Source organism: Lutra lutra, chromosome 13, assembly GCF_902655055.1.
Source record: "Lutra lutra chromosome 13, mLutLut1.2, whole genome shotgun sequence".
Taxonomy (NCBI): domain Eukaryota; kingdom Metazoa; phylum Chordata; class Mammalia; order Carnivora; family Mustelidae; genus Lutra; species Lutra lutra.
In genome coordinates this window covers 95,702,682-95,716,811 of record NC_062290.1, presented here as the reverse complement: position 1 = coordinate 95,716,811, position 14,130 = coordinate 95,702,682, and the positions used below count along the sequence as shown (strand labels likewise).

General features: G+C 42.6%; 1 protein-coding gene and 1 pseudogene across 1 annotated transcript; both read left to right on the top strand.

The window, feature by feature from the left end:
* Positions 1–3,400: 3,400 nt before the first annotated feature.
* Positions 3,401–3,918, top strand: LOC125084051 (40S ribosomal protein S24-like; annotated as a pseudogene).
* Positions 3,919–9,762: 5,844 nt separating this feature from the next.
* On the top strand, positions 9,763–11,380 carry LOC125084050 (meiosis-specific with OB domain-containing protein-like). Its single transcript, XM_047701156.1, has one exon. The coding sequence runs from the start codon at positions 9,835–9,837 to the stop codon at positions 11,032–11,034; it is 1,200 nt and encodes a 399-aa protein (XP_047557112.1). The 5' UTR covers positions 9,763–9,834; the 3' UTR covers positions 11,035–11,380.
* Positions 11,381–14,130: the final 2,750 nt, after the last annotated feature.

Sequence of the window (14,130 nt, the reverse complement as noted above, 5' to 3'; positions counted from 1 at the left end):
GGATCGACACCAAAGCCCCACTGATGGGTTACACCTGAACTATACCAGAATATTTCCTGGCCCCCTGAGGTTATCCCACTTTCAGCAACCCCCTATACACTACCTGGATCCTAACACTCACACTGACCCATGTCCTCAACTCTGCTCCCCATGTCGCTCCTCTCAGGGTGGCAGATTGGGCCTGACATGCTCTCAGCCCTAACCTAAACTTAGGAGCATTCTCTGTCTTGTGTCCCCAGAATACAGGTTACCGAAGCCCCACATACGTGGGTACCCTGAGAAATGCCAGAGGACTCTGCCTTCTACCCAGAAGGAGACAGTAGAATTGGAACTCTGCCAAGGGCTCCGAGCAGGAGAAATCTGCCTTCCCCCCTATGGCCACCCCCATCTTCTGTAGCCCCATGGACACCAACCCCGGAGCCTGACTCAGCCTGACCCATGTTCTGCACTCGGTCTCCTTGAGAGCTCTGCACAACACCAGCAGATCAGGCCTGTCATATTCCTGGGACCTAACCCTAACCCTAGATTGGGTTTTCAGGCTTCTGTCCCCAGAGGACTGGCGCCCAAGTCCCACAGATGGGGACACCTGAGCAATATCTGAGATCTCTGCTTGCCACCCAGAAGGAAACTATACCATTTGGAACTCTGCAAAGGATTCTGAGCAGGAGAAATCTGTCATGCACCACTGAGTTCACCCAGAGTCAGCAGCTCCCTGGACACAAACCTGAAGCTGACACTCTACCCATCACTCTGTACTCAGCCCTCTGGATAGCTTGCCACTCCACAGTCAGATTGGGCCTGCCATGCTCCTAATCCCTAACTGAAGCTTAGTTTGTGTTCTGAGCATTCCATTCCTAGGGGCCTGGGCCCCTGCCCCAGGGACTGGGGTCACCTTAGCCATACCACAGGACTCAGCCTAGCACACAGGAGGAAAGCATGCCATGTAGACCTCTATAAAATATTCAAAGCAGGATAAATGCCTGCCCATCTGAGCCTATCCCAGCAAACCCCCACTTTCAGTAGACTCTTGGCCACAAACCCTGTGCCTGACCTGAACCAGAACACTGATCTTTAATTCCAGCCTCTAGGAACCACACACACAGTCAGCTGACTGGGCCTGCAATGCCCCTTGACCCTAACCCATCCCTATCCCTAGGTTGGGTCTTCGGGTATCCATCCCTCAAGGGTGGGCTCCAAAACCCGAGGATTTGGAGATGCCTTAGCAATATCAGAGGACTCAGCCTCCCACCCAAAAGGAAATCTTTCCCTAATGGACTCCAATAAGTATATAGGTCAGTAGAAATCTAAAGGCCCATCTGTTTCCATCCCAGTGAACTCCCACTTTCAAGAGCTTCATGGATTGAAACCCTGAGCTGGACACTCAACCTAACCCATGCCCTCAACTCAGCCCTCCAGGATGCTCACCACAGGGTTGGCAGTTCAGACCTTCCATGCTCCTAGGTCCTAACCCTAACCCTATTTGTGGTTCTGAGAGGTCCATCTGTAGAGGCCTGGATCCCAAGCCCCAGGCATTGGGAACACTTCAGCAAAACCAGAGGATCAGGCTGCCACACAAAAGGAAACTCCCTTTTTTACTCCAGACTGGATTCAGAGCATGAGAAATCTGAATGCGAACCTGAGACAATGTCAGTGAACCTACACTTTCATCCACTCTCTGAACACAATCCCTGAGCTTCATACACACCCTAAAACTCCATTTTAACTCAGACCTCGTGAAGTTCTCCACAGTTTTGGCTGACTGCATCTTCCAGGCTTCAGGGCCATAACCCAATGTAAGGTTTAGACATGGGTGAAAATATGAACAGACATTTCTCCAATGATGACACATATGTAACCAACAGATATATGCATAAATGTTCCATATCACATGGCTTCTGGGAAACACAAATCTAAACCACACTGAGGTGTCCTATCACACCAGGCAGAATGTCTAAATTTAACAAGACATGAAACGACAAATGTTGGTGAGGATGCAGAGAATGGAGAACACTCCTACACTCCTGGTGGGAATGCATACTGTAACAGCCACTCTGGAAAACAGTATGGGGTTTCCTCAAGAAGTTAAAAGTACAGTTACTGTAAGACACAGCAATTGCACTACAGGGCTTTTTCCACAAAAATAGAGATGTAGTGAAAAGAACTGGCACCTGCACCCCAGTGTTCATTGCAACAATATCCACTATAGCTAAACTATGGAAAGAACCCAGATATCTATGGACAGAGGAATGGATAAAGAAGATGTGGTTCATATATTCAATGGAATATTACTCAGCCATCAGAAAGGATGAACACTTATCATCACATCAACCTGGATGGGTCTGGGAGATATTATGCTAAGTAAAATATGTCAACGAGAGAAACACTATCATCATATGGTTTCACTCATATGTGAAATATCAGAAACAGGGCAGAGAACCATAGGGAAAGGAAGGGGAAACAGAATGGGAAGTCATCAGAGAGGGGAAAAAACCACAATAGACTCTTAACTATAGCAACAAACTGAGGGTTGCTGGAGGGGAGGTGAGGGGGGAGGGTAACTGGGTGATGGGCATCAAGGAGGCCACATGATGCAATGAGCACTTGGTATTATACACATCTGACATATTATTTAACACTACATCTGAAACTAATGATGTGTGATAAGTTGGCTAATTGAATTTAAATTTAAAAAAATGAAAGAACTCAAAGAAACTACCCTAAAAATTTGTATTGAACCACAAAAGATACTGAACAACCAACACAATGTTATGAAGAAAAACAAAGCTGGAGGAGTCACAATTCCATATTTCAAATTACAGTACAAAGCTGCAGTCATCCTAACAGTATGGGACTAGCACAAAAATATACACAGCCACCAAGGGAACAGAATAGAAGCTCAGACGTAAACCCACAATTATGCGCCCAGTTAATCTTCTGCAAAACAGGCAAAAATACTAAAAGGGAAATGGACAGTCTCTACAACAAATGGTGTTGGGAAAACTGGACAGCTATGCACAAAGGATGAAATTAGACTGCTTTCTTACACCATACAGACAAATAAAACAGTTTCAAGACCTCAATGTGGACATGAAATCATAAAAAACCTACAAGAGGGCACGGACAGTAACTTCTGACATGAACCATACATTTTCTAGACATGCCTCCTAAGGCAAAGGAAACAAAAGCAAAAATAAACTGCTGGAACGACATCAATATAAAAACTTACTGCACCGCAGAAGAACAATGAAAATGTAATAAATAGAAGACAACCTACTTAATGGGAGAAGATGCTTGCAAATATCATGTACAATAAAGGGTCAGTGTCCAAAATATATAGAACTGATACAACACAACACCCAAAAAAACAATCCAGTTAAAAAATAGAAGACATGAGGAAACTCGGGAGCCATCATGAACGACACAGTAACTATCCGGACCAGGAAGTTCATGACCAACCGACTACTTCAGCACAACAAATGGTTATTGATGTCCTTCATCCTGGAAAGGCAACAGTACCTAAGACAGAAATTCGGGAAAAACTAGCCAAAATGTACAAGACCACACCAGATGTCATATTTGTATTTGGATTCAGAACCCATTTTGGTGGTGGCAAGACAACTGGCTTTGGCATGATTTATGATTCCTTGGATTATGTAAAGAAAAATGAACCCAAACATAGACTTGCAAGACATGGTCTGTATGAGAAGAAAAAGACCTCAAGAAAACAGCGAAAAGAACGCAAGAACAGAATGAAAAAAGTCAGGGGGACTGCGAAAGCCAATGTTGGTGCTGGCAAAAAGTGAGCTGGAGATTGGACAACAGAAGGAGTAAAGATGCTGCAGTGGCTTTATCTGCAGTGATTGTGCAGATTTTTCATGAGAGGATTAATAAACTAAGAATGTTAATGTGAAAAAAAAATAGAAGACACGAACAGACATTTTTCAAAAGAAATACAGACGGCCAACAGTCACGTGAAAAGATGTTCACCATCACCCATCAACAGGAAAATCCAAATGAAAAGTTCCATGAGATATTACCTTATACTATTAGAATGGCTAACAGCACCAGCACAAGAAAACAGATGTTGGAAGGATGTGGGTAAAAGGGAACCCTCTTGCATTGTTGGTGGGAATGCAAGCTGCTGCAGCCACTCTGGAAAACAGTATGACTGTTCCTCAAAACGTTAAATATAGAACTACCTTATGATCCAGCAATCACACACCCAAAGAACATGAGAACAATAACTCAAAAGGATACATGTGCCCCTATGTTTCTTGCAACATTATTTACAATATTACAATATGGAAGCAATCCAATTATTTCTTGGTAATTTGATAAATGAGATGATACATGTATACACACACACACACACACACAGAGTGGAAAATTACTCAGCCATAAAAAGAATGAAATCTTGCCATTTGCAGACACATGGATGGAGCTAGAGAATATTATCCTAAGTGAAATCAGTCAGTCAGAGAAAGACAAATGCCTTGTGATGTCACTCTTACATGGAATTTAAGAAACGAACATACATAAATAAAGGAGAAAGAAGATACAAAACAAAATACCGACTCTGTGGTTACCAGAGTGGAAGTGGATGGAGGGGTGAGTGAAATAGATGATGGGGACTAAGAGTACACTTTTCTTGATGACCGCTGAGTAATATGTAGAATCACTGAATCACTATATTGTACACCTGAAACTAATATACCACTGTATGTTAACTCTACCTGAATTAAAATAAACAATAAAAAGTTTTTTTTCTGGGGCACCTGGGTGGCTCAGTGGGTTAAAGCCTCTGCCTTCGGCTCAGGTTATGATCCCAGGGTCCTGGGATCGAGTCCTGCATCGGGCTCTATGCTCAGCAGGGAGCCTGCTTCCTCCTCTCTCTCTGCCTGCCTCTCTGCCTACTTGAGATCTCTGTCAAATAAATAAATAGAATCTTTTAAAAAAAAGGTTTTTTTCTTTCAGTAAACTATTTGAAAAAGCTTTAGCTATGCAATGTTCATAAGACTTACTTGAGAGTATTTACTCTACAGTAATTATTCACTCTATGCCTGGAATTCAAATTTCACTAAATTCTTGACTTCTCCTGTTAATTGTAGCCCACAAGAGCCATGGTCCGTTTAAATCTGGGGTCAGCACCTATGCTTTCGAGAGTGTAAGCAAAGACGGAGGTCACTTCACTGTCCAGAAAGCTATTATTGTTTCTGTTTTTGTGTCAGATTGTCAGAGAGTATGGGACAGGTTTCAGAGCAGGTTTGTTATACACCCTGGATCTCTAATTCAGTGGTCATTACATGGATCTGTTTGGCTGATAAGTTCCTGTGGATGGGCTTGCTTCCAAGCACATACATGGAATACAAATGTGGGTGGGCTTGGTGTGGGACAGGAAGAGGACCAAGTACAGACAAGAGTACGATCCCTCCCCTGATCTAGGAACGGCCATGGGAGTGGGTATGGGAGGCAGAAGCAACAGGAAACCACTAAGGTCACCAGCTGAAAGCAGGGAGCCCAGGTCACAGGATCTTGAGATGCAGGGCTTGAAGTCTGTTCTGAGCTACCTCTGGGCTGGAAGGGAGAAAGGAAAGAGAAGGAGAAATTGCCTGCAGCTGGCCCATGCCAGCTTCCCAACACTACTAGTACACATCAGTCTACACAGCTGACCCAGCCTGGGCTCAAGATGGGCTGTCTTGGGTCCCTCAACCCTCAGTAGGACAGATAGCTCCAGGGATCAGGGACATACTGAGGAAGATGGGAAGGAAGGATGCCCCTCCCAGGTCATCCCATCCTTGAGCAGGCAGCCCTCCAGGACTGCTAAAAACCCACTGACAGTTTTGAAAGACATGCCATGGATGAACCAAGGCATTGAGAAATAGAAAACAATATTCGTTTTTTTTTTTTTTTAAGATTTTATTTATTTATTTGACAGAGAGAAATCACAAGTAGGCAGAGAAGCAGGCAGAGAGAGAGAGGAGGAAGCAGGCTCCCTGCTGAGCAGAAAGCCCGATGTGGGGCTCGAACCCAGGACCTGGGATCATGACCTGAGACGAAGGCAGCGGCTTAACCCACTGAGCCACCCAGGCGCCCCACAATATTCGTTTTTAAGTTCAGAGCTGTCAGCTCATGAAGTGAGAAGACCTTCTCTGAAGAAGACTGAGGGGAGGGCAGGTCAGGCTGAAAAGAGAGAGGCTTTCTTGATTGGGGACCTGCAGCCCCCTTCCTGGGCAAGGTGTTGTCCTCACCTCACAGGGGATCCATGGAAGTGTTCCATCAAGGAACTGACTGAGCTGCCTCTTGAGAAGGTACCCTGCCATCAGGATACACAGGGCAGAAGAGGAGGGCCAGATGGAGGGAGAGCAATACTCTGGAGGCCATGGGGCAAGAGCAGAGGCTCATGACCATAAAGATGATGAAAAATAGGAGGCAACAGCATGGGAGCTGACACAGTGCTCACAGCTACAGTGACTAGAATCCTTCTGTGCCAGGTATGGTTGACTTCAGTGGGCTCCAGACTAGTCCTGAGCACAAACCTAGGAAGTGTGCACCACTACCGCCCTCCTCTCCCCATGCTGCTGTTAGAAATCACAGTCACAGACCCTGGTGAATTTTTATGGAAATGAAGGAGTGGCTCCCCTGGCACACTGCCCCTCTGGTGGTGGTCCAGTGCAATCCTTGTGCTTGGCCAGAAACTGCTGCCTACCTGTCTCCACACAATTCAACAGACAGAGGAGGGTGTCCCTGAGTTCCACAGGATCTTATGAGACAGATTAACAGACCCAACTACCCATTCCACCACCAACACCCAGTGGGTCACTCAGGACCTCGGCTATTTTCATGAAGCTCACCATGATCTGTTTCTGTCACTTTCAAAGAAAATTCTGTTCCCACACAATACCATACATCCTGGTTGCTGACCTGGGGCCAGGCCATGAACCCACATGTCACCTTTCTGTTAGAGAAGGCCAACCCTGCACCTCAAAGAAAATGCTTCTAATGAAGTGCAAATCCTTCAGGAATACAGTGTGAATGGTGGTACACTGCCTGCATGGTAGTCAGTAATCCTAACAAGGGTTGACCACCCCCCACCATCTTGCAAAACCTTCCACTGTATGGAGCTCCTTCTCTGCCCTCAGAAAAACAGCCCAGTAAACAAACCTTTATCCTGAATGCTCCCTTCACATTCTGATTCAAATCTTGTCCAACCACAATGGTATGAAACTAGAAATCAGTCACAAGAAGAAAATGGGACAGTCAAAAATATGTATAGTTTAACAACATGCTACTAAACTACCAACAGTCAAAGAAGAAATCATAAGAAATTTTAAAAGTACCTCGAGACCAAAAAAAAAAAAAAAGAACCTACAAAAACTTACAGGATGCAGCGAAATTAGTTCTAAGGGGGAAGTTCATAGAGATTCAGGTCCTTGTCAATCCACAAGAAAGCTCTCCTATAAACATTATAATTTTACATGAGAAAGAATTATAAAAAAAAACAAACAAGCAAAGCCCCAAATCAGTAGGAATAAGGAAATAGCAAAAAGGAAGGTGAAAATAAATACAATGGTGACTCAAAAGACAAAAGATCAATGAAAATAAGAGCTGCCTTTGTTAGAAAGATAAAACTTACAAACTTTTACCTAGACTCACCAAGAAAGAGAGAGGGTTCAAATACAATCAGGAAAGAAAGATGATTAATTCCTGTCTCACACCAAAATCCTAGAGAACACAGGCAGCAACCTCTTCGACCTCCAACACAACAACTTCTTTCAAGACACGTCTCTAAAGGCAAGGGAAACAGAAGCAAAAATGAACTTTCGGTACTTCATCAAGATGAAAAGCTTGGAAACAATCAACAAAACTAAAAGGCAACCTGTAGAACAGGAGAAGATATTTGCAAATGCTATTACAGTTAAAGGTCTGGTATCCAAGATTTACAAAGAATTTTTGAAACTCAACACCCAAAATACAAAGAGTTCACTCAAGAAATGGGCAGAAGACATAAAAAGACACTTCTCCAAAAAAGACATACAAATGGCTAACAGACACATGAGAACATTCTCCACATCACTTGCCATCAAGGAAATAAAAATCAAAACCACAATGAGACACAGAAAAGTCAGGAAAAAACAAATGTTGGTGAGGATGTGAAACATCTTACACAACAGTGTAAGAGGGAACCCTCTTACACTGCTGGTTGGAATGCAAGCTGGTACAGTCACTCTGAAAAACAGTATGGACTTTGCTCAAGACATTAAAAATAAAGCTACCCTGTGACCCACTAATTGCACTCCTGGGTATTTACCATACGGATTTGGTAAAAACAACAGGCACATGCACCCCAGTGTTCCTAGCAGCAATGTCCACAATAGCCAAACTGTGGAAGGACCTGAGATGTCCTTCAACAGATGAATGTATAAAGAAGATATGGTTCAGGGGCCCCTGAGTGACTCAGTGGGTTAAGCCTCTGCCTTCAGCTCAGGTCATGATCTCAGGGTCCTGGGATCGAGCCCCGCATAAGGCTCTCTGCTCAGTGGGGAGCCTGCTTCCCCCTCTCTCCCTGCCTGCCTCTCTGCCTACTTGTGATCTCTCTCTCTCTCTCTCTCTCTGTCAAAAAAATAAAATCCTTTAAAAAGAGAAGATGTGATTCATATATACAATGGAATATTACTCAGCCATCAGAAATGATGAATACTTACCATTTGCATTGACATGGATGAAACTGGAGGGGATTATGCTAAGTGAAATAAGTCAAGCAGAGAAAGACAGTTATCATATGGTTTCACTCATATGTGCAATATAAGGAATAACACAGTATCATAGAATTACTAAACTAATTGAATCATTGAACATTACATCAAAAACTAATGATGTACTATACCTTGCCTAATTGGATTTAAATTTTAAAAAGTGAGAAACTTTAAAAAAAGGAACAAAAGATGATCCATGACAATGAATACCACAAAAATACAAAGGATCATAAGAGTACTATGAGCAAGTAGAGGCCAATACACTGGACAACCTAGAAGAAAGGGATAAGTCCCTACCAACAACCTAGAAAGACTGAACCATGAAAGGAAAAAAAATCTGAACGGACTGATCTAGTAAAAAGATTGATTTGATAATCAAAAACCTCCCAAGAAACAGATGTCCAAGACCAAAAATTTTCACTGAGGGGTTCAGCCAGATAGTAGAAGAATTAATACAAATCCTTCACAAACTCTTTAAAAAATAGGAGAGGAGGGCATCCGTTCAAACTCATTTTATGAAGCAAGCATTATCCTGTTACCAAAACAATTCAAGAAAAGGATTCAAGAAACACTACAAGAAAAGGAAACGCTAATATCCCTCATGAACACAGATGTAAAAATCCTCAAGAAATTAATCAGCAAACTGAATTCAACAATACATCAGGAGAATCCCACAACATGGTCCAGTGGGATTTATTCCAGTGATGCAAGGATGATTCCACATCTGCACATCCACCAATGGGACACACCACCTTAACAAAATAAAAGATAGGGTGCCTGGGTGGCTCAGTGGGTTAAGCGGCTGCCTTCGGCTCAGGTCATGATCTCAGGGTCCTGGGATCGAGTCCTGCATCGGGCTCTCTGCTCAGCGGGGAGCCTGTTTCCCTCTCTCTGCCTGCCTCTCTGCCTACTGGTGATCTCTCTCTCTGTCAAATAAAAAATAAAATATTTTGGGGTGGGGCGAGGGGCGGGGCGGGATGGGGGCGGGGCCTGCGCTAACGGTCGGTCCCGCGGCCGGCTGCAGAGAGGCTGTGGAGCGCGAGGCCCGGCGGGCGCGTGGAGCCCCAGCTGAGATAAAAGAATGGCAAACTCCTTTGCATCAAAGACCTTCACCACACTTTCAGATCTGCATCCAAATATGGCTAATCTGAAAATAATTGGTATAGTTATTGGGAAAACAGATGTCAAAGGCTTTCCAGACAGAAAAAATATCGGTTCAGAGAGATACACTTTCAGTTTCACCATTCGGGACTCACCAACGCATTTTGTCAATGTGACATCCTGGGGCAGCGAAGGTTACATCAGGTCACTTTCTGACAGCTTTAGGGTTGGAGAGTGCGTGATCATCGAAAATCCCCTGATTCAAAGAAAGGAATTAGAAAGAGAAGAAAAATTCAGCCCTGCAACTCCCAGCAGCTGTAAGCTATTGCTCAGTGAGAATCACTCCACAGTGAAAGTTTGTTCCAGTTATCAAGTGGACACCAAGCTCCTTACTTTGATATACTTACCTGTCAAAGAGTCTCATGATTTTTATTCATTGGGTGACATTGTTGCAAATGGATGCAGTCTGGATGGGAGGATTATTAACGTGTTTGCAGCAGTGCGGTCGGTTGGAGAGCCAAAACACTTTACAACTTCAGACCCGAGGAAAGGCCAGAGGTGTGAGGTGAAGCTCTATGATGAGACAGAGTCTTCTTTTGCAATGATATGTTGGGATAATGAATCTATCCTGGTTGCACAGAGCTGGGTGCCGCGAGACACAGTGATATTTGCCTCAGATGTAAGAATAAGTTTTGACAAATTTCGGAACTGCATGACGGCAACTGTAATCTCAAAAACCATTATTACGACTAATCCAGATACCCCAGAAGCTAACATCCTGTTGAATTTTATAAGAGAAAATAAAGAAACAAATCCTCTGGATGCTGAAATGGACAGTTACTTGAGAGAATCCGTAGATTTAAATACAATAGTTGATGTCTACACAGTTGAGCAATTAAAAGTAAAAGCTTCGAAGAATGAAGGGAAGGCTGACCCTTTCTATGGCATTCTTTATGCTTACATTTCTACGCTGAATATTGATGATGACGCCACGACAGTAGTTCGACACCAATGCTCAGGCTGTGGTTATATTGTAAATGAAGCATCCAGCACGTGTACTGCTTGCAACAAAAATTCTTTGGAATTTCGGTCTGTTTTTCTCAGCTTCCACTTGCTGATTGACCTCACGGACCACACAGTTTTTTTTATCACACAGAGCGAGGGGCAGATTGAGAATTAGTGTGCTCTCATGTAAGCTGGCAGACCCTGTTGAGGCAAGTAGGAGCTTGTCTGGGCAAGGAAAAATTTAAAACAAGATACTTCAAACTCTGGACAAGAATATGAGTTTCCATTTTCTTGAGAGTGGAAAATGAGTTTGAAAACTATGGATAAAATTGTATTTTGTTCAAAGGTGGTAAAAATGTTTCTATAAATTGTTATTATGTATCCTTCTGGAGCTGGTTAGGGGGTAAATCTTAAAATCTCTCATCCACCCCAGCTCCTTTCTTAGAAGGCCTTTTGGCTGATTTTGCCCTCTCTTCCCAAGTTGGAAAATGTGTGTGGGAATTAATAAACATGTTTAACCTTCCCCCACAAAAAATAAATAAATAAATAAATAAATAAATAAAATATTTTTTTAAAATTTAAAAAAAAATAAAAGATAAAATTATATGATTGTTATAATAGATGTAGAAAGAACTTCTCACAAGATTGAATATGCATTGGTGATAAAACCCTAAACCATCTGGGTATTGGGGGAACATACCTCAACACAATAAAGGTTCTATATGTTGCATGGAGCACTGGGTGTGGTATATAAACAATAAATTCTGGAACACTGAAAAGAAAATTTTAAAATAAATAGATAAATATAATTTTTTAATAGGCTCTATATGAAAGGCCCATAGCTGACACCATACTCAAGAGTGAAAAACTGAAAACTTTCCCACTAAGATCAAAAACAAGACAAAGATAGATGCCCACTCTCACCACTTTCATTCAACATAGCACTGAAAGTCCTAGACAAAACATTTAGACAAAAAAAAAGATATGAAATCCAAATAGGAAAAGAAAACAGTCACTCTTTGCAGATAACATGATACTGTATATAGAAATCCCCAAAGATTCCACCAAAAATTTGTTAGAGAAAACAAATCAGTAAAGCTGCAGGATACAAATTTGGCATACAAAGACCTGTTGCATTTCTTCTTTTAAAAGATTTTATTTATGTATTTGACAGAGGAAGCATGAGCACAAGCAGGGGGAACAGCAGAGGGAGAGAGAAAAGCAGGCTCCCCACTGAGCAAGGAGCCCAATCAGGGGCTTCATCCCAGGACCCCAGAATCAAGACCTGACCTGAAGGCAGATGCTTCACCAACGGAGCCACCCAGGTACCCCAACTTGTGTTTCTATATACTGAAGACAAACTTTCACAAAGAGAAACTAAGAAAGCAATGCCATTTACAATTGCATGGAGAAAAAATATCTAGGAATAAGAGCAACCAAGAATAAGAAAGACCTGGTACACTGAACACACGATGGAAAATAAAAGAAGAGCACGTGTGTCTCGGGATGGGGAGGAATGTGTGGGTCAAAGAAATGGAAGACGACGCAAAGAAACAGAAGCATATGCCATGCTCATTAACTGGAAAAGTTAATAATGTTAACATGTTCATCACCCAAAGCAATCTACAGATGTGATGAAATCCCTATCTGAATCCCAATGACATTATTCAAAGAAATAGAAGACCATTCTAAAATTCATACAATTTCACAAAAGACCACAAATACCCAAAGCAATCTGGAGAAAGAAAGCTACAGTCACCACACTCCCAGATTTCAAGCTAGAATACAAAGTTATGATCATCAAAACAGTATGGTACGGGCATAAAAACACACACAGAGAATAGAATAAAACAAAATACAAAGCTCAGAAACTAACCCACACATATATGGTCTTAACTTACAACACAGGAGCAGAAAATGTACAACACTGAGAGGACTGTCTCTTCAGTGAATGATACTGAAAACTGGACACTAAATGCAGAAGAATGTAACTAGATCACAACACCGCACACAGAAATTTTAAAACGGATGAATGAATTGAACCTAAGACCTGAATCCATAAAACTCCAAGAAGAAAACACAGGCAGTAAGTTTCTCGACATTGGTTTTGGCAAAGTCTTCAGATCAGACACCAAAAGCAAAGGCAACAAAGGCAAAAATAAGCAAGTGGAACGACATCAAACTGAAATCTTCTTCATGGCAAAAGAAACCATCAATAACTTAAAAGGCAACCTACCCAATGACAAAAAACATCTGTAAATCATAAGCGTGAGAAGAGGCTAATAACCAAAATACACAAAACACACACAAATCTAAACAAAAACTAAATAAAAAACGGGGAGAATATGTGAATAGATACTTTCCAACGATAACATTCATGTGGCCAACAGACACAGAAAAAGTTGTTCAGCATCACTAATCATCATCAGGGAACTGAAAGTCAAAACAGGAGTCAGCTGTCACAAATGTTGGAACGGCAATTGTCCCAGAGACAGACAACAGCTGTGGTCAAGCATGTCTAGATGAGCGGACCCTATGGGCTGTTGGTGGGAAGGTACATTGGTGCAGCCACAGTGGCAAACAGTATGGAGGTTCCTGAAAATAATAAACACAACTACCTTAAGACCCAGTAATTCCTCTAGCGAATATTTTTTGGAGAACACAAAAACACTCCCTCAAAAAGAGTGACGCACTCCCATGTTCACTGGAGCATCGTTCACAATAACCAGACATGGAAACATAAACCTTGACAGCATTATGCTAAGTAACTTAGACACAGAATGACAAATACCAGATGCTTTCATGTCAATTCCACATGGAAACAAAAACATAATGAACACATACATACTGAAAACAAATTGGTGGTTGCCAGATTCAGAAGCGGGGACGGGGGGGGGGGGGGGGGGGGCAGGAAACAGATGAAGGTGGTCAAAGGCGCAATGTTTGAGTGATAAAATCTGCAAGACAGGGATGCCTGGGTGACTCAGTTGGTTAAGCAGCTGCCTTTGGCTCAGGTCATGATCCCGGCGTCCTAGGATCGAGTCCCACATCGGGCTCCTTGCTCATCAGGGAGCCTGCTTCTCCCTCTGCCTCTGCCTGCCATTCTGTCTGCCTGTGCTTGCTCTCTCTCCCTCTCTCTCTCTGACAAATAAATAAAATCTTTAAAAAAAAAAAAATCTGCAAGACATGGAATGTTCTGTGTAACATGGAAACTAGAGCTAACCCTGCAGGTACAGGTTCCCCTGCTCTTTGAAAGTACAGTTTTCCTAGG